This window comes from Microtus oregoni, unplaced genomic scaffold (genome assembly GCF_018167655.1).
Source record: "Microtus oregoni isolate MIOR12 unplaced genomic scaffold, Mior012 000065F_ref0000479, whole genome shotgun sequence".
Taxonomy (NCBI): domain Eukaryota; kingdom Metazoa; phylum Chordata; class Mammalia; order Rodentia; family Cricetidae; genus Microtus; species Microtus oregoni.
In genome coordinates, this window is record NW_024543875.1 from 7,971,236 (window position 1) to 7,989,094 (window position 17,859).

General features: G+C 50.1%; 1 protein-coding gene across 1 annotated transcript in view; it reads right to left on the reverse strand.

The window, feature by feature from the left end:
* Pard6g (par-6 family cell polarity regulator gamma) overlaps positions 1 to 17,859 on the reverse strand; it is a 67,230-nt gene that overhangs the window by 20,692 nt on the left and 28,679 nt on the right. Inside the window, exon 2 of the mRNA XM_041640792.1 lies at positions 17,090 to 17,312. Within this exon, the coding sequence (XP_041496726.1) occupies positions 17,090 to 17,312 (223 nt within the window). The remainder of the gene's footprint in view (positions 1 to 17,089; positions 17,313 to 17,859) is intronic.

Below are 17,859 nucleotides of genomic sequence, written 5' to 3' on the forward strand. Positions count from 1 at the left end.
TGAGGACCGCAATCCACAGGTAGTGAGTGTGAGCAAGACATACAAATTACTTCAAGCCATCTCGAGACAGCCCTCCACCCGGGCAGGCTGACTGGTCAGTTACCCACCAATTCTGGTGTCATGGGAGCGATGGAAGGCAGCAAAGGTTACCCCAGCCCCTTCCAGTGTGGTACACAAGGAACAAACATGTCTACACCCAGCTTCTCGGTGCCTGGAAGGTGGTTCCTATACCCACACACCTATTGTGTGAGTGTGGTCTTCTCCCTGTACTCAGTTCAGTCCAGGGTGACAGTCGCTGACATTCAAGAGACTCCCGAGAGACTGAGCTGGTGCGGGAGGTCCTTCTGTCTATGTGTTGCTTTTACTAACTAATGAATAAAGGAACTGCTTTGGGGCTATAGCAGAGCTATAGGGGAACAGAGCTAGGTGGGGAAAACTAAATGGAATGCTGAGAGGAAGAGGGTGTAGTCAGAGAGAAGCCATGGAGCCAGACGCTGAGAATTTTACCCAGTAAGCCACAGCCACATGGTGATACACAGATTACTAAAAATGGGTTAAATTAATATAAGAGTTAGCCAATAAGAAGCTAGAGCTAATGGGTCAAGCAGTGATTTAAATAATATGGTTTCTGTGTGGTTATTTTGGGTCTAAACTAGCCAGGTGGCCAGGAACAAACAAGCGCCAGCTCCCCCAATACACTGAGTGAATCCTCCCAGACCTGAAGCTAGCAACTGAGGAAACTGAGGCACAAGGCAGCTGAACTGATCTGTTCAGGGCTTCATGGCTATCGAGTCCTGAAGCAGGACTTGCAGTTCATCGCCAGGGTTCATGCCTGCTGGGACCTTTGTGGTTCCGAGGGTGTGAGTCTGGGAAACTCAAGCTTTAGTGCTGCTCCAGTTGGTGTGCTTAACTAACACCACACAGCAGCGAGGTTCCTCCCAGTCGCCAGTGTGGTCTCATTCAGTGTCCTATTAGATGACAGGACTCTGTGGCACCGTGGAGGGCAAGACACACACTCTGGTGCCCCGGCCCTGCTGCTTGGCACACAAGGGTCCTTACCGAGTACTCAGGTCTGCATACTGCACCCACGTGGATGTCTGGGGAACAGGGATTTGGAACCCAGAGTTTCTGCTTCTTCCAGCCAGAGCTCTCCCCCTTCATCTTCCTTTGTAACTCATAACTGAGATGTTAGCAGAAGCAGTTTTCTCAGAGATAGGTAACTCCTCATGCCAACCTGCCCCACCCCAAATTCCTGCCCTGGGCTTTGAGCTACATCAGCCCAGCTTCTAATTCGCCTTTTCCATGCACAGGCAGCACCAGAGAGACCCTCAGCCTCTTCTGACTCTACTTTGCCCAACTGTGGTTACCCCACACTGTTCCTTGAATGTTCCCCAATTAGGAAAAAAATAACAAAACAAAACAAAACAAAACATGGGTCTCTCATTTCTTGTAGAGATCCAAGTCAGAGGCAGGCAGGGCCTTGTCTGATGGGCACAACACAGCAGGGAATAGCCCCAGGAGGGTCAAAATAGAATATACCCATGCAATCAGGATAGGTAGGTTCATTATGGCCCCTTCGACTTCAGGTGAGGACAGGAAATGCATGAGAAATAATGCCCTGGCTAGGACATGGCTGCTGGGGACCACCTGGCCCTGGCCTGCTCAGTGGGCAGAAGACCGTCTCCAGGCCATCCACACATTGTCTCCACCCCAGGGCTGGCCCCGCAGCTCGGCTGTGATTCAGTCTGTATTTATGAGATACTGCAGTGGTTACCACAGAGCACAACCATAATCGAAAAAACTGAAAATAACCATTGGCAGAAAAGCCCATATTTAAGGCAAACCTCTTTCCGTAATTCCCAGGGCTTTGTGAAGTCACCAGGCCAGACAGATCACAGAAGTCCCACAAAGGAATGAAGAGTGCCACCAAGGTCTCAGAGGACAGACCACCAGGCCCCGCCCATCCTCAGCTGTGGGCCTGGATCTCCTCTGATAAGGTGACAGAAAGACAAACACAACAGCACACCGTCCAGGCCCTGCCACACAGGGGACACCAGCAGATGTCCAGGCCCTGCTACAGGGGACACCAGCAGACTGTCCGGGCCCTGCCACACAGGGGATACCAGCAGATGTCCAGGCACTGCCACACAGGGGACACCAGCTGATGTCCAGGCCCTGCCACACAGGGGACACCAGCTGATGTCCAGGCCCTGCCACACAGGGGACACCAGCAGACTGTCCGGGCCCTGCCACACAGGGGACACCAGCTGATGTCCAGGCCCTGCTACACAGGGGATACCAGCAGACTGTCCATGGTTCTTTGTTTTTTGTTTTTTTTTTCCTTTGGTTTTTCGAGACAGGGTATCTCTGTGGTTTTGGAGCCTGTCCTGGAACTAGCTCTTGTAGACCAGGCTGGTCTCGAACTCACAGAGATCCGCCTGCCTCTGCCTCCCGAGTGCTGGGATTAAAGGCATGCGCCACCACCGCCCGGCTCTGTCCATGGTTCTTTATGAAGCCAGCAGGATGTGCTGGAGGAGAGAATGCCCCTTTTCTTTCTCTCCTTCAAGAGAGTTGCTCACTTTGAAGGCCTTCAAATTAGTCCCCCAATGCCACATCAGAAGCTCACTATGGGGGCATTCAGGCCACTCTTGGCTCTACAGCTTTCAAGGTAGAACTTGTAACCCCTCCCTGCTGGCTCACAGATACCCCTATACCGTGAGAGACAAGAATATCTTCTCGAGGGCCCTTCACCCCCAGGCTCCTCTCTCATCTCTCATAGACCAGACCTCTCCTAGGATAAAGACAGTAAAGGAAACCTCAGTGGCCGAAAACTCAGAAATCCTGCTGACAAAAGCATCTGGAACTCGCTAGATTGTGATATCATATAGTTATAGTGCATGATTTGTCTACCAACTTCACTTGTTTAAGTCATACAGTTCTGTGGCTTTCAGCAATTCAGAGCTGCACAGCTACCACCGCAGTGTAATTCCAGAGTGTTTTCATCATCCCCAAAAGAAACCCAGAACTAAGGGTACCCCTCCCTGTCCTCAGCTAGCCACCCCAGGCTGGGATTTTTTCTAGTTGATGGGCTGTCTCAGTGTTTGTTTACTCAAGTAAGAGCCAGTGTGGACGTGGACCCAGGCTCCTTCTGTTATCAGGGTAGTGTACCTTGGGTTTTCATATCTGAGTAAGCCATCTTCCTGCTGTTCAAGGACGCCTTTGGTATAAGATGACAATTCAGATCCAAATGTACAAATCCATGGGGAGAAGAGTCCTAAGAGGAAGTCTCCAGGGATGGGCGGAGCTCTATGTCTGTCTCTTGTGCAGACTGTCACCAAAGGGCGTTGTACAACCCATGGACAATCGTTCCAGTAGAATTCTAGCCACCAGGCTTCATTTGCATGGGTCTAGTGCCCTACAGTTTCTAAGTCCAGCACGGGGAGGATGTGGAGGGGATGGAGACCTTGGAGGCAGGCTCAGCACCACCCTGACTCATCACCTGATGCTGTGCGGCTCCGGGAAGCCTCGTGCTTTCCCTGGGACTCAGTTGTGTCCTTTGTGAAAGGAACAATTCCACCTCTTAGGAAGACTGTACTGGGGAAACTGTACTCAGGAGAATGAAGGTGGGTGCTGGCATTGTGAGGAGATGATGGCAGCCTGCAGGGAAGGGCTCATGCCACTTCTGAGGCAAGGAGCCTTGGTGCTCTCCTAGGCCCTGCCTGGCTATACAACAAAACTCATCCATGTATGAAAGGCAGGGCTCATTACCACCCCCTACTCCCTTGTGCCTAAAACAGTGAGTGCATCCCATGTCCATGAGGTAGGACTTCTGAAACACCCAAGGGCCTCCCATGTGTCCTGAGGATTTTACCCCTCCTGTCTTACGCTGCAAAATACCTGCACAGTATGTGGGGTGAGAAGTGGGCGTGAAGCATTGCCTGCATAGACACCAACGAAGCAGAGTAAAACACGTGCGGTTTTAACATGCAACATGTTTGCTGCAGGGAAGGTCTGGGATAGTTTATTCCAAGGGTTTCTTCCTTACCCAAAGGATCCACAGGAGTAACAGCTCTATGAACTCCTCCCTAAGAAGTGCATGGAAGCTGCTGGTCACATGACTCTGGCTGGGGACTGTCAAAGGAAAGAGCGACCTCATGGAGGAGTTGGGAATCAGTGCAGGCAAAGCCTCCTTCTTTGCCACTGGCCTGAATGCCAGAACAGCTCTCTCGCCCAGAGCCAGTGCTGCGCACACCACTGCAGCAAATGAGCTAAGGACTAATGGTGTGGGAGGTCCTTCTGTCTATGTGTTGCTTTTGTTGGTTAATGAATAAAGAAACTGGCTGGCCTGATAGGGTGGAACAGAGTTAGGAGGGGAGAACTAAACTGAATGCTCGGAGGAAGAAGGTGGAGTGAGGGACACCATGGAGCCACCGCTGGAGATAGATGTGCTGAAACTTTGCTGGTAGGCCATGACCTCATGGTGATACACAGATGAATAGAAATGGGTTAAATTAAGATGTAAGAGTTAGTCAATAAGAAGCTAGAACTAATGGGCCAAACAGTGAAGAAGCTAGAACTAATGGGCCAAACAGTGATTTAATTAATACAGTTTCTACATGATTATTTCAGTTCTGGGTGGCCTGGGTGAACAAGCAGCTCCCTCCTCCAACAGACTAAGACCCCTGTCCATGCCATGCCTCTTTCCTTGCGTTGGTATAGCTATGGCATAGCTATGGTGACCTGGCTGAGCACCATAGATCTGAGCTTCCTTTCCAGGGTGGTGCCTCCGTCTGTTTTCCCTCCCTTCGAGCTTCACTGACAGGAAACCCTTGTCTAGTCGAGAAGAGATGAGAACAAACCTTTACTTCAAACACCCAATTCCATTCTACGGTTCATGGACAGCAGCCTCCACGAGTTCCTGAGGTGATGGGAAGGTGACTTCTGCCACAGCGTGAGAATGCCGGGAGCTCAGGCACAAGAGTCGTAGTGGTTCTTTGGTCTGGGCTCAAGTTATGTGCTTAAAAAACATTTAGACTTTGGTCTAGGAGAAAGCCAAGTCTACAAATGCCAGTGTACAGCTGAATACATCTGTACAGCCTCACTAGGTCTCGGCTTCCTCCTGGAAACAAGAAAGCTGGCTTGGATAACCCTCAACCTCTTCGAAAACTCACAGTTTTACGATTCTGACTAGCAGGAGGCTCAGTGCTATGCAAAGTCTTAAGCAAGCATAGGTGTGCATAGGAACAGACACTAGACATGAAGGGTCGAAGAGCCGCTTGCTGTGGAAGCTCACACCTAGAAGACTCGCTTCAAGTTTAGGGTTGTTTTCCAGCCTGTACGTCCCAGCCGTCTAAGCCTTGAGTCTGAACGCTGTCATCTGTGTCTAAATGCGCGCCAGTGGTTATCCTGAACACCAGAAACATGCGCCTTCACATCTTTTTATGCAAAGTAAGTGTAACCACACGAATGTTTCCATTTGATCCTGAAGGGATCATTAACAATCCCGACAGCTGCGGATTTGGCTCAGCGGTGGGTGGAGCGCTCCCTTGCATGCACAAGTGGAGTTCTATCCCTAGGCCTGGGGAAAAAATCCTGGCAGATGTAGAGGTCACAACACTTGATGCCTTTTACAGAGGGGCCACGTAACACCAGGGGATCCTCTATCCATTCCACAACTGAGGGTAGTCTCTGAGCCCGCCCTCCCCACCCAGGTCACCTGGCAGGGCCCCAGCTCCAGCTACCTGAACCCGCAAGCCTGTGCACAGGAGCCGTCCTGAGCACTTGACCTGTGGTCTGGCTGCCGTCTTCCCACACTCCCAGCTGGGAGGGAGGAGAATGACGTCGAGGGATAGGTTCTATAGATCATTCTGGAGCAGGAATGACAGGGCTGTCAGCTCGGGGCCCTGCTCCTAGCAAACTGAGTGTGGAAAACTGGAATCTCCAGCACTCATTTCCTAACAGAGAGGATGTTTTTCCGGTTCAGAAAGGCCCAGGGAGATGATGGGTACACTGTGTGTCCTGTGTACTCATTGACATGAGCTGGGAAGCGCCCTCCTGTACACTGTGTACACTCTGAACCCTGGTCAAGTCACAGAGGCGTGGGCTCCGCAGTTCCTATGCCTTTCCCACAGTGTCTGGGCACAGGAGCTGGGGATGAGATACAGTGGGTAAGGTAGTCAGTGGGCAAGGGACCGGGGTCTTTGAGTGACATTTTGGCATGAGACAATTATTTCTCAAGTGATTTGCATTTTGGAAAAATGTAACCCCTTGCCTTTGATCTAGAAGATCGGACGAGGCCGCAGACAATTATAAAAGGGCTCCGCTGACTCTATAGGAATCCGCACCTTGAGGTAGCAAAGACCGAAACATTCTGAAGTGTGTGGTGGTAGGCTCAACTAACAATGTGGACACGCTGAATGCCACCGAAACACGGATCTAAACATGGCTAAGATGATAAATTTAAAATACGTATTTTATAAAAGGCAAATCAATATGTGCTAGTATTACTACTATCCTTCATAATTTCATAAAGCCTGCTAACTTAGACCCCCACAGCCAGCTCCACGTGGCTGAAATGTGTCTGGACACAGCCAGGGTGGGCACACCCCAGATCACACTGCACAAAACAACGCTGGAGTAAACAGTCCTGAGTTGAACGGGAGTCCTCGCCCCTACCCTCGGCAATAGCACGGCTGGAGCAGGGCGCACAGGTGGTGACCCCTGTGCTGAGCCACTTTCCCACAGGGGAGGTGCGACATTCATAGATAAGGGCAAAACAGGAAGAGAAAAGTGCCGTGCAAGAGGAAATCCAACTCTCTCTTACGTTTCTGGAAAAAAAGAGTTCATAGTGGAAATTTTTATATCTCTGGACTCTAAACCAGACTCCGGGCTGTGAACCAGACACAAACCATGTCTACAGTGAACTTCTGAACATAATGCATAGAAATAAGGGTTCCTATGCTTTCAGGAACTGTGTACCCAGTGTGCTGAGTCAGGGAGAAGTCGGGCCACAGGCTATGTCCCAAGGTTCCTGGGGCTGAGAGCTGGGGTGAACCCAGACTACATAAAGCCACACATGGGGAATGAGGAAGTCAGAATTCATACACAGCAGGATGCGCCGGGAGTGACCCAGATGTGGTAGAAACTGAGAGGAGGAACTGTGAGACCCTGGGGAGACTCAGAATGGCACTGTATGGGATGTGCTCAGGGACTTCTCTTGGGGGAGGCCACCACGGCAGTGATACTACAATAGGGAATCAGCTGTGTGACAGCAGGACACAGAAGTGACAGTGAGACCAGTCCAGCTTAGCTGGGGCCAGAACTATCCTGGGGAATAGAGGAGAGAAGCCAGGCAGAGTGTGGGAGTTGTCCACACGCTGGAAGATGGGCTGGACTCTATTAAGAAAAGTAGGGAAAGGCAACCCGATACCTTGGCACTTCAAGCCCAGCATCAGAAGGGAGAAAGGTACCGCTCAGATAGTTAAAGCAGGGATCTGGAAACCATGGTCTGAGGCAGTGTTGCCCTGCTTCCCATGGCTTCCTATGATCTCCGTCTTCTCTATTGAGTCCTGAAGGACAGACTGCAGGATGAGCTGTGCATGGGCCTGGCTGTGCCTCCCCAGACTTGCAGCTCCATTGCTATCACCTGACCGAGGTTATCTTTGACTTCATTAGCCCTTTGAGTAGAGTGGGATTCAACATGGGGACAGTGTCCATCTCTTCCCATAGGCACTGACTGTGGCGCCAGTACCTACCCAATTCTCCCCAGCAGTTTTGGCATTGGATTCAGAACTTGGTATGTAAACGGCCCAACAGTCAGACACAGGAGCTTTCCCCCAGGAACTCCTAACCCATGTACCAGCTCCTTAGTGAGTGCCTACTGTTTGGAGGCACTCATGGAGACTGCAGCTCCCAGCATTCCTACCGTGTCTTCCCAGTGCACACTTCTGCTGCCACCTCGGAGCTGACCTTCACCGTATTCCTCTCCTTGACATCCTACAGGACTTTGTGCCTGCCCCAGCTGCCTCTGTTCTCATTCCACAGTCCAGTCTCCAGTGAGTCTCCACGGCCTCCCCACACAGCTTTCTGAGCTGGTACGATGCTGTAGCCTTCTTTCCCATCCCTCCTACCCAGCATGCCCTGCTCATCCCGAGGACAACATGCACTCCTGGGGCAGCAGGACACTTAAGGGCAGAAGCCTCGACCTTGTATCCCTAGGAGGCAGCAGAGTTCCAAGCACAAAGCAGGCGCCTAATAAGAGAGGAAGCCCTGTAGCCGAGTATCTACCTGGACCACTCCTCCAAGTTCTGGGTATTAGTGGGAGTGCAAGACAAGCCGTTAGTGCTGCTGGAGGTGGGGTAACCACGGGGAAGAAGGGCCAGCTCTGTGTGGTGATAATGATGGCCTATACACTGGAATTCTTGTGGAGGGCTCTAGATTTTGTGGGATAAAGTTCAAGCTGGCTGACCTAGCAGCCATCGAGGCCAAAGGGGACAAAACAAGACTTTGACTTCTGAGCAATCATGTTTCCAAAACCTCTGTGCTGAAACGAATGACCCCAGGCAACACCTGTGGTCAGTGACCCAGCTGGGACAGAGAAATTTCAGTTACCCTGCTGAGGGTGGAGGGAGGCATGCCGAATCTTCACTTGTTCCAGCTAACACAAGAAGTTTCTGCCAAACCTCACCAACTGGAGTTCATGCCCTGACCTTCTGGATGTGAGTGGGGTTCATGGCAGGTCTACCCTGTGGTTAGCTCTGGAGACCCACCGCAAACCTCCGGACAGCACAGTCTGCATGGCTTGTCGGGAGGCCCCCCACCAGCATCCAGGCCTGCTCCCACCCTGCTGGCCTCTCATGAGGTCTCACTCAAGCATCCACTCTGCAAGTGGGCCCCGGAGATGCATGACAATACGCCTTATTTTCTCCCCAACCCCCACAATTACTGAAATCACACCGCTCAGTTTTCATCTAGCGCAAAGCCCCCACCAGCAGAGTCGGGCGCTGAGAGAGCCGATGCCATACTTGATGGGCTCACCGCAGTACCCAGGAGAGGCCACCAAGCTTTGGGGGAAATGGACAAACGTTCCAGTTTGCACATCTAGATAGTTCCACCATCAGACAAGACCCCTTTGGGAGTGTTCCAGTCCCTGAGCAGTATCCGCGTGCTGCAGGTGGGGTACAGGCTTACCCAGCAGTCACTGTAGCTGGCTGAAGAATTCCTCACCTCTAAAACAGCCGGTAGCATACACGACAAGACCCTTACTTACTCTTAGATTATGTAGTACATTATTTTTAGTCAACAAATATTTATTTCGAAGACATCTTGTCTGAAAACCAATCACTCTGGCTCCAGGTTATTAAATCTAAATTTATATATAAACCTATGTACTACCACCCAGTGAGCGACTCTGATGTTACAGAGAAGAAACAAGATGACAGTTTTGAGCCTTCTAAAACATTGGCCAAAGTGACAACAACTTAATTACCCCATCATGTGAACTGCTCCCATGAGATGTATCCACACTGCCAGGTGACATGTGACAAAACGTCAGTCTCTACACAAAGGTGAGGTGGACAGGAACATCAGTGAACAGCAGCTGCCAGCGGAGGCGGGACCCGAGGGTTGGGAGAAGCCCAGGGATGGCCACTGTGAGTGTCTTCCAGTCGTTCTGGCAGGCGGGCTGGCCTTTGTCACTGTGTCCAAGAAGAGAAACTTACAGGCCACAAGTGTCCACAGGACACAGCCATGTTCAAAGACGCTTCAACTATTACACTGAGATCCTACTGAGGGTAGGAAACTGGCCTTGTACACCTTTGCTCAAACCTACCATCTAATCCGGCAAGAATATATTTATCTATCCCAAGGGGGAAACTGTCAGCTCAGCAAGACGGCTCAGCACAGCTTAGAAGCTGGGAACTCAGCTATAGAGGTACTGGTGGCGCTTATGTTCAGCATGACAGGGTGATGACCATCCACACAGGGCTGCAGAAGGACAGAAGGACATTGCCAGGTCAAGACAGTCTCCATGGGTGACCACACTGGTCTGTGTATGTGATACCGTTAACTAAGGTCTGGAACAGTTTTGCCAAATGCTAAATGTTGTCTTAGGGCAGGGGATTATTTCCTTGTCGCCTGAATTTCTTTACACAAATATGTCCCAAACAGTGAAGTCTTAAAAAACAGTTCACAAAGCATTTCTCAATCAGGTCTATTTATAACACATGACACTTAGAAAGCACGAACCCAAATTACAAACACTAGGCTCACTGTGTAAACGCAGCTATGACAAGAAGGGGGAAAGCGTCAGCTCATCGGGTGTGAAACCTCAGCACCTGCACATCAGGTCCCTGCTGGGGGCCGCAAGAGACTATGTTAATCACAGATGCGCTGGATGAGAGGGACACAGGCAGACAGCAAGCCGAGGCTTAGGGGTGGCTGTGAGTAGGTTCCCAGACAGCGACGTTCCTCTGAGTGGTAGGTACCTCTGGTGTGTGGCTTTCTACCAGCTGCCTCAGCACATTCTCCCTACGCCTACTCTGAGACAGGGCAGCGGGCCTGTTGTTTTCTCCACGTTCCCACGCCGTTGTAGTCAGAGGCCCCTTTGGCCTTTTTAAAAAGCAAAAGAAAACAAAACAAAAACAAAGAAAAAGATAGAGAAAGGAAATTTCCCAAATGCGAGAACTTCTGGGAATCCGTGGCAGGCCTGAAGCTCATATGCTGCGTGGAGGGGCCCCTGCACCAGAGAGGTGCAAGCCAGCACCATGCCCGTCCCTGCAAACAAGGGACATAATGATAGAATGGGGTCGATGCAGCAAAGTTAGTACCTAGTACTCGTATCTAGTACCTTAGAGCAGTACTAGGCAGCTTCAGAGGAAAGAGTAACTTGGGGAGTTCCGACCGCCCACTGATGCTTCCTGCTAAGTAACCCTCCTACCAAGAGCCAACACACAGGAATCCAAGAAAAACAGTGAGCTGAGTTCTTGAGCCTGACACTTTAAAAACTCTGTCAGGGTCTGTAACCAAAGTCACAACTGTTCTACTTACTTTGAAGAACATTACTTACGATTTTTCCATGGCAACTCAATTAAATGAAATACAAGCAAAATGCAACCTCACACAATTTCTGAGAAGTCTAAGCATTTACAAATGTGTTTTGCTTCTTCTAAAAACTCCAACTGTCCAGAATAGCTAGGAGCCACACTCGCAGGTGCAACATGTATGTTATGTTTATTTTAGGAACCCTCACCCCACCACTGCCCTAGCCCACCTTGCCCTGGGCAGGGCCTGGAGGTAGCCAAGATCACAGGAAAGGCAGGCAAGCAGAAAAATGAGTCACTGGGATTCACCAAGGCTGCAGCGGGGGCATGCAAACCCATGCATCCCGAGCCCTTTGCTCTGCGCCTGCTGCAGTCCTTACTCACATAGAAGAGCAGACTGGAAGCTGTTGTTCACCAGAGAGAAGGCCCAGGATTTTTTAGAGTTGCCCTGGAAAGATGATTGGCAGAAGCCAACAAATGTAAAGGAAAAAAGTCTGACAAAAGCTGGTAGGACTGAACCCTGCCTGCCACCCACCCTTCCCAAACCTCCACGGACAGACAGGCTATGCAGCAGCCTTCATGGAAACATCCCAGACCAGGACCCAGAAGGACAAGAGGCAGGTTGTCCCTGGCTGTTTGTCTGGGCCCCAAATTCAGCATTTTCTATAAGTGAGGACCTCAGACCTGTATGTACCATAAGCCCTGCCAGAAGAATGCTTGAGAATACTTGATCAGAAGAATATCAAATATTCTACCTGGATGAGGCTCACACTTGGGACCCATTCCTAGCAGGACCTAGACCACAGCATAGTACAGCTGATACTGGGGCATGTAATACCTGAAGCATGGTCATACCCAGGCACAGCTCGGATCTGGGCATGGGTCACAGCTGGGCTCAGCAGACATTGGGGAATGGCTCACACCGGGCCTGGCTCACCCCTGAGGGTTAGAAGAAACACCCAGGAAGTTTCTGACTATCAGGGGAAGAGAGGATTTTAAAAAACTTTCGAAAAAATGTGTTAATTAAAAACTCAAAATATTCTGGACAGAATGGCCCACGTTTATAGTCTTAGAGTTTCTGATGTCTCCATGACGCTATCCCTTGACGGGGGGAGAACTCAAAGTAGCCACACATAGTAAGGATGGCTGAATTCTGGAAGTAAAGGCTGGAGAAAAACCTGAGATCGTGCTAAAGACCGTACGTATCTCAGACCAGAAGGGCCCTGTGACCAGCTCTGCTGTGATCCAGTGCATGAAACTGACTTATTAAAGTACACAATTTCATATTCACGAGCTCTCCAGTCCTGAAACACTCTGCCACCTGTGATGTGCGTGTGGTTACGTAGCTATCAGCAGGTGCCCATGCACATTTATGCTCAGGTCAGAGGCTGGCGCTGCACATCTCTCCTTGGTCACTCTCTACCTTTATTTTCTGAGAAAAAGTCTCTCACTGAACTCAAAGTGCATCAGCTCAGCTAGGCTGGCTGCCCTTCAGAGACCCACCTTGTGCTGGCTGTGGTTTGTTTGTTTTGTTTCTGTTTTCTTCAAATTGTCATATGGGAGTCATCTGGGAAGAGGAAGCCTCAGTGAGAGAAGCCCATGCCAGACTAGCCTGTAGACAAACCTGTGGTGCATTTTCTTAATTAATGGTTGATGTGGGGTTGATGGTGTCATCCCTGGGAAGGTGGTCCTGGGGTATATCGGAAAGCAAACTGAGCATGCCATGAGGAGCAAGCCAGTAAGGAGCACTCCTGCATAGTCTAAGCGTCAGCTCCTGCCCCCCAGCCCCTCCCTTGTTTGGTTCCTGCCCTGAATTCCCTCAGTGGACTGTGATGTACTGTCAGCTGAGAAGCCCTCCCCATGTTGGTTTTGGTCACAGTGTTTTATCACAGTAGCATAAACTTTCGACACACCTGTCTCTGCCCAACCCTAGCAGTGGGGTCACACACTGCCATACCTGGCTTTTAGCATGGGTACTAGGGGTCCAAACTCAAAACCTCATGCTTGTGTGGCAGATACTTCACTGCCTGGGGCATTGTCCTAGCCTGAATCAACTATTTGTCTTTATGACTTGCTCATCCTGGACTTTTCACAAACAGTGAACTCATTATTAAGAAGTCTTACTTTCTCTCAAGTCACTGACAATAATGGATTAGTAAATCTGAAGCCATGATCCCTGGAGGAAGAGGCTCAGGTCATCAGAAGACCCCAGTCAGAATGCTTTTAACAACCAGCTACTACTTCACCTTACTTCTGTCCAAAGACACCATGTTTAGTATTTACTGAGCTGGTGGCCACAGGGCCCGAATGAAGCTTCTCTAACAGGACACCTCCATGAGGCACACCACAACTTCCTGAGCTAAAAGCATTAGCTACCACCTCAGCCCTTGCCACTGACAAAAGGCACAACCAAACCAAAGGGACAATTGCTGGCATTAGAGTGTGTGAGAGGTGGCTGCCGGCAGGAGCTAAGACAGCATGGAGGGCTTTGCCTTCTCAGCCAGGACCACTTCTCCACTCTGTGGGCATGTTCTCCAGTGACCAGAAAACCACCGTTAGTATTGATCTGGGGTTGCACGTAAATACTAGAAGCAGGTAAGTTTTCAACTACAGATCCCTTGAATAATGAGCTAATGACAGGTAGTCCTGGGTGCTGGCTTAGCTCCCTCAGCACTCTGTGTGACCGTCACTGCCAGAAGTAGTGCTTAGCTCTCTCTTGTGGCAGGGAAACATTCGCTTGCACAGATCTGTACACTCGGGCATCTGCTCACTGGCAGGTGGACTCCTGGCCTTTGTTGGATCTTAGGCTCCCGTGCCTGGGACTGCGTGCAAGTCTCTGTGTGCACATGGACCCACACACTTGGGTTCTGCTGGGAATTTTAGCTCAAAGGGATGCTCATCTGTCATTGGATGTCCTTGTGTGGCTTGAGTGAAGAAATTATTGTAAGAGGCAGATTAAATGGTTTAAGCATAGTTGAGGGTTTATATCGGTATGTATGAAGAATGCTTACTTTTCATTGGTAATTAGAGTTTCTTCTTGAAAAATCTGTGCCAGTCAGGGCTGGGAAATTGGTTCCCATTTAAAAGCATGTACTGCCTTTGTAGAGGATTTGATTCCCAGCCCCCACATCCGGCTGCTCATAACCACCTGTAACTCCAACTCCAGGAGACCTGACACCTTCTTCAGGTCTCCATGGCACTGCACTCCTATGAACCAACCACAAGTGCGTGCGCACACACACACACACACACACACACACACACACACACACACTTAAAAAAGTCAGTGTCAATATGGGAAGCTACCTGGGACTCACAGGGTTCACTGGCCTTTCCAGACCAGTGCCATGGAAAGACAGTAGACCATGACTGTTGACCTCTGGTGGCCTCAGGACTCCAACCACAGGGACACTGGATCTTCATGGCTATGAACCAGCAAGTCTATCCTTCAGACAAAGGTGTTCAGCTGTCCGCAGATGCACAGATGCCTGGACTCTTGCCCAAGCACAGTTACTCCAGTCAGAACCCCATGAGGGTGAAGAGAAGGTTCTGAGCTATCCAGAGGTATGAAGAGGGGCCAGGATGGTGCACACGGGCCCAGCCAAGAGTTTGTAGATATGAGAAGTTAATACGAATCCAGGAACTTTCCCAGCTCAAAAAGGATGATGGATCCGTGAGAAGGATCTAAGTTTATATACTATGAAAAGGCCAGCTTTGAAATGCCTGCCACCAGCTACTCAGGGCAGAGGAAGAATAATAAGAAGGAAAAATACACAATACTGAAAGGGTGCTATGCCTCAGCCTACACATGGAAGGAGGGAAAGCCACCTGAACTGTGGGGAGGCTGATACAATCCCCCCTGCAGCATGCAGGCCTGAGCTGCCAGTCCTACTCCAGATTCAGCAGCTCCATGCTGAGGGGCACACTTCACCCAAGCCAGTCTCTGCTGGGACTTCACTGGCCTCGCCCCACAGCCAGGAAGGATAAAAACATTAGCTTCCTTCATGATGGGTAACAAGGTCTGTGTGTGTGTATGCCAACTCCCCAGAGCCTTCACCCCTTTACCTGCCCCTTGGGAGTGAGTCCATGATCTGGGGTCATGGTGGCAAGCCAAGAACCAGCCCAGGCACCTTGTGGTCTGGTGGAGAGGAATCACGAGCCACTCTAAGAACCTGTAACAGGTAGCATCCAGAGAAAAGAAGAGGACAGGCAGGCAGAGGAAAATGTGAGCTAATTAGAGCAGCCTGGGCTGGCCTACTGAGGAGGCAGAGTGTCTAGAGCGGGATGATGGGCAGAGCTCCAGGACTGGGTAGTGGGATACAGGTGTACATCAGGACCAGCTGGGGCTACCACAGCTGACTGGAGTAACTGTGCTTGGGCAAGAGTCCAGGCATCTGTGCATCTGCGGACAGCTGGACACCTTTGTCTGAAGGATAGACTTGCTGGTTCATAGCCATGAAGATCCAGTGTCCCTGTGGTTGGAGTCCTGAGGCCACCAGAGGTCAACAGTCATGGTCTACTGTCTTTCCATGGCACTGGTCTGGAAAGGCCAGTGAACCCTGTGAGTCCCAGGTAGCTTCCCATATTGACACTGACTTTTTTAAGTGTGTGTGTGTGTGTGTGTGTGTGTGCGCGCGCGCACGTGTACTTGTGGTTGGTTCATAGGAGTGCAGTGCCATGGAGACCTGAAGGGACAAGAGGGATGCTGCAAGCTACAAGGAGCTGCAGGGAGCACGAGAGTCCTGATTTCCGATCATCAGCAACACGCAGGTTCTACAGTAACACAGATGCCAACGTGTTCTGACTTTGTGCCAGAGAACTGGACTAAAGTGAGGGCAGGGGTCTCCTGCCGTTCCCCCATCAGCACAAGGAAGAGTAAAAATCTCAATATTTAAGGGCCACCCACGTTTGGCATGCCACGTGTTCTCAGTAACTTGAGTAGTGTCACCACCACTCCTGTTCTGCAAACAATGACACTAAGGTGCCTGACACAGAAGTCTGGCTAAGAATTATGAGCCCACAGCCAGCCAGCTTCACACCGTGGCTCTTCCGTTTCCTCACTCAGCACACTACAGCTCTGGTTCTTTCCACAAAGCTCAGAAAGGACAGTGGAGCCCACGAGAAGGATTTGAGCTCATGGCTTTAGAAATGCCAGGCTGCTACCCGGGGAAGAGGAAGAAGGAACCGGAAATGATACCCAAAGGATGCTGGGAAAAGACACCAAAGGTGCCGCTCTTAGCAGCAGGCATGGTTTGAAGCTGCACTACACGGCTTCTCAGTCTGGGGCACGCTGGACACAGTGATCCACTCCAGGAAAGAAAGGCACCCTTCTTCCAGTCAGTGCTTGCAATGTTCAAAGTAGGTCTACACCAGGAAGAAGGGTAATAACTAATAAACTGATTATGAAAATGTCCTTTTTCTACTTCTAAGCTTCCCCTGCAGCGGGCTCTTTCCTTTAACATCATATTCTTAAGCGACAAGGCTCTGCCAAGCCCAGAGGTGAGAAAACAAACCCTGCAATGCACTCTGGGAGGCAGGCAGGGTGAGGACAGCTGCTCCGCCCATCACCACCCTGCGATGTCAGTGACTTATTTCAGCGCACACTAGGGTTTTAGAGGTTAGAGCTATTTTAATAATATTTAAAGCTAATATTTCCCTTAGTCTTACAGAGACATGAAAATACATAATTTGGTCCTCAAGTTTAATTCCTAAGATGCTGACAAATGCCTTTGTTACTGAATTCACTTGTTCCTAGTTAAAATGCTAAAAATATCAGCATTATTTATTCTTCATAAAAGACTGAAAGAGTTTGTATTACTTTTCTTACATCTATAAAAGGCAGAGGTCAATACTATTTAAGGTGGAAAAGGAAGTTTAGCTGCTTTTAAGACCTTTAAACAAATTAGTATCGATCTAAAAAGTAATCTTGAAGTCCGCTAACTAGAGGCCAGAAACGGGATCTTAGCGTCCTGCACCAGCGGAGAGAGTTAGCGTTCTGTTTCCTTCCTAAGTGACTGCAGGGTGAACAGAGCGCTGCAGCCTCCTCATACCTCGCTTCTGGATGAAGACCCTAAGCAAGGGGTTCGCACTTGAGACCGCCTTGCAGAAGTTGTCGTCATTGTTGATGGGCAGCAGGTCCCCGTGCACGTCAGCATAGCCGATGGTCACGTCCGTGTGAGGGATGTGGTGGGTGTGCACGACCAGCTGGTAGAAATCTTCAAACTTCCCCGGCTTGTGGCGGTCCAAGGAGAACCTTCGGAATTCGGCCCCAAACTACAAGGCAAGAGAGGCGGTGAGTGAATTGCAGGAAGAGTCTCGAGAAGAAGGCTCCGTGACAATGTGGTCACTAGCTCCCCTGGAGGTCACAAGCAGCCCCGTGCTACGGTCTTGTAACTGAGCAAGTCAAATTCTGCTTAAAATATATAAAGTATATTTTAAATTTTGGTTTAAAGTAGCAGATTTTCAAATAGCCTTTTTTTTTTTAAAGGCTTTGATTTCGATTAGTCCTCTCCATGTTTTCTCCCCCTCCCTGCCTAACCCTTTCCACTCACAGAATCGACTTTCAAATTACCCATGCTCTACCACCGTCCTTCCTTCAAGCCTCCCCACCCACAACGGCCTCTTGCTAGTTTCCCGGTTTCTACGGTAACTCCAAGTAAACACAACGCATTGGCGATCCGAAGGTAGGATCCATACACAAGGGACCACATGAAGATGCTATGCAAACTGCTGGGGGAATGGCATCCACAGTGACTCTCAGGAGCTACGACGCCTGCCTGGTAAAACTGCCTGGTAAAACGTGACTGCTTGTGCAATGGTG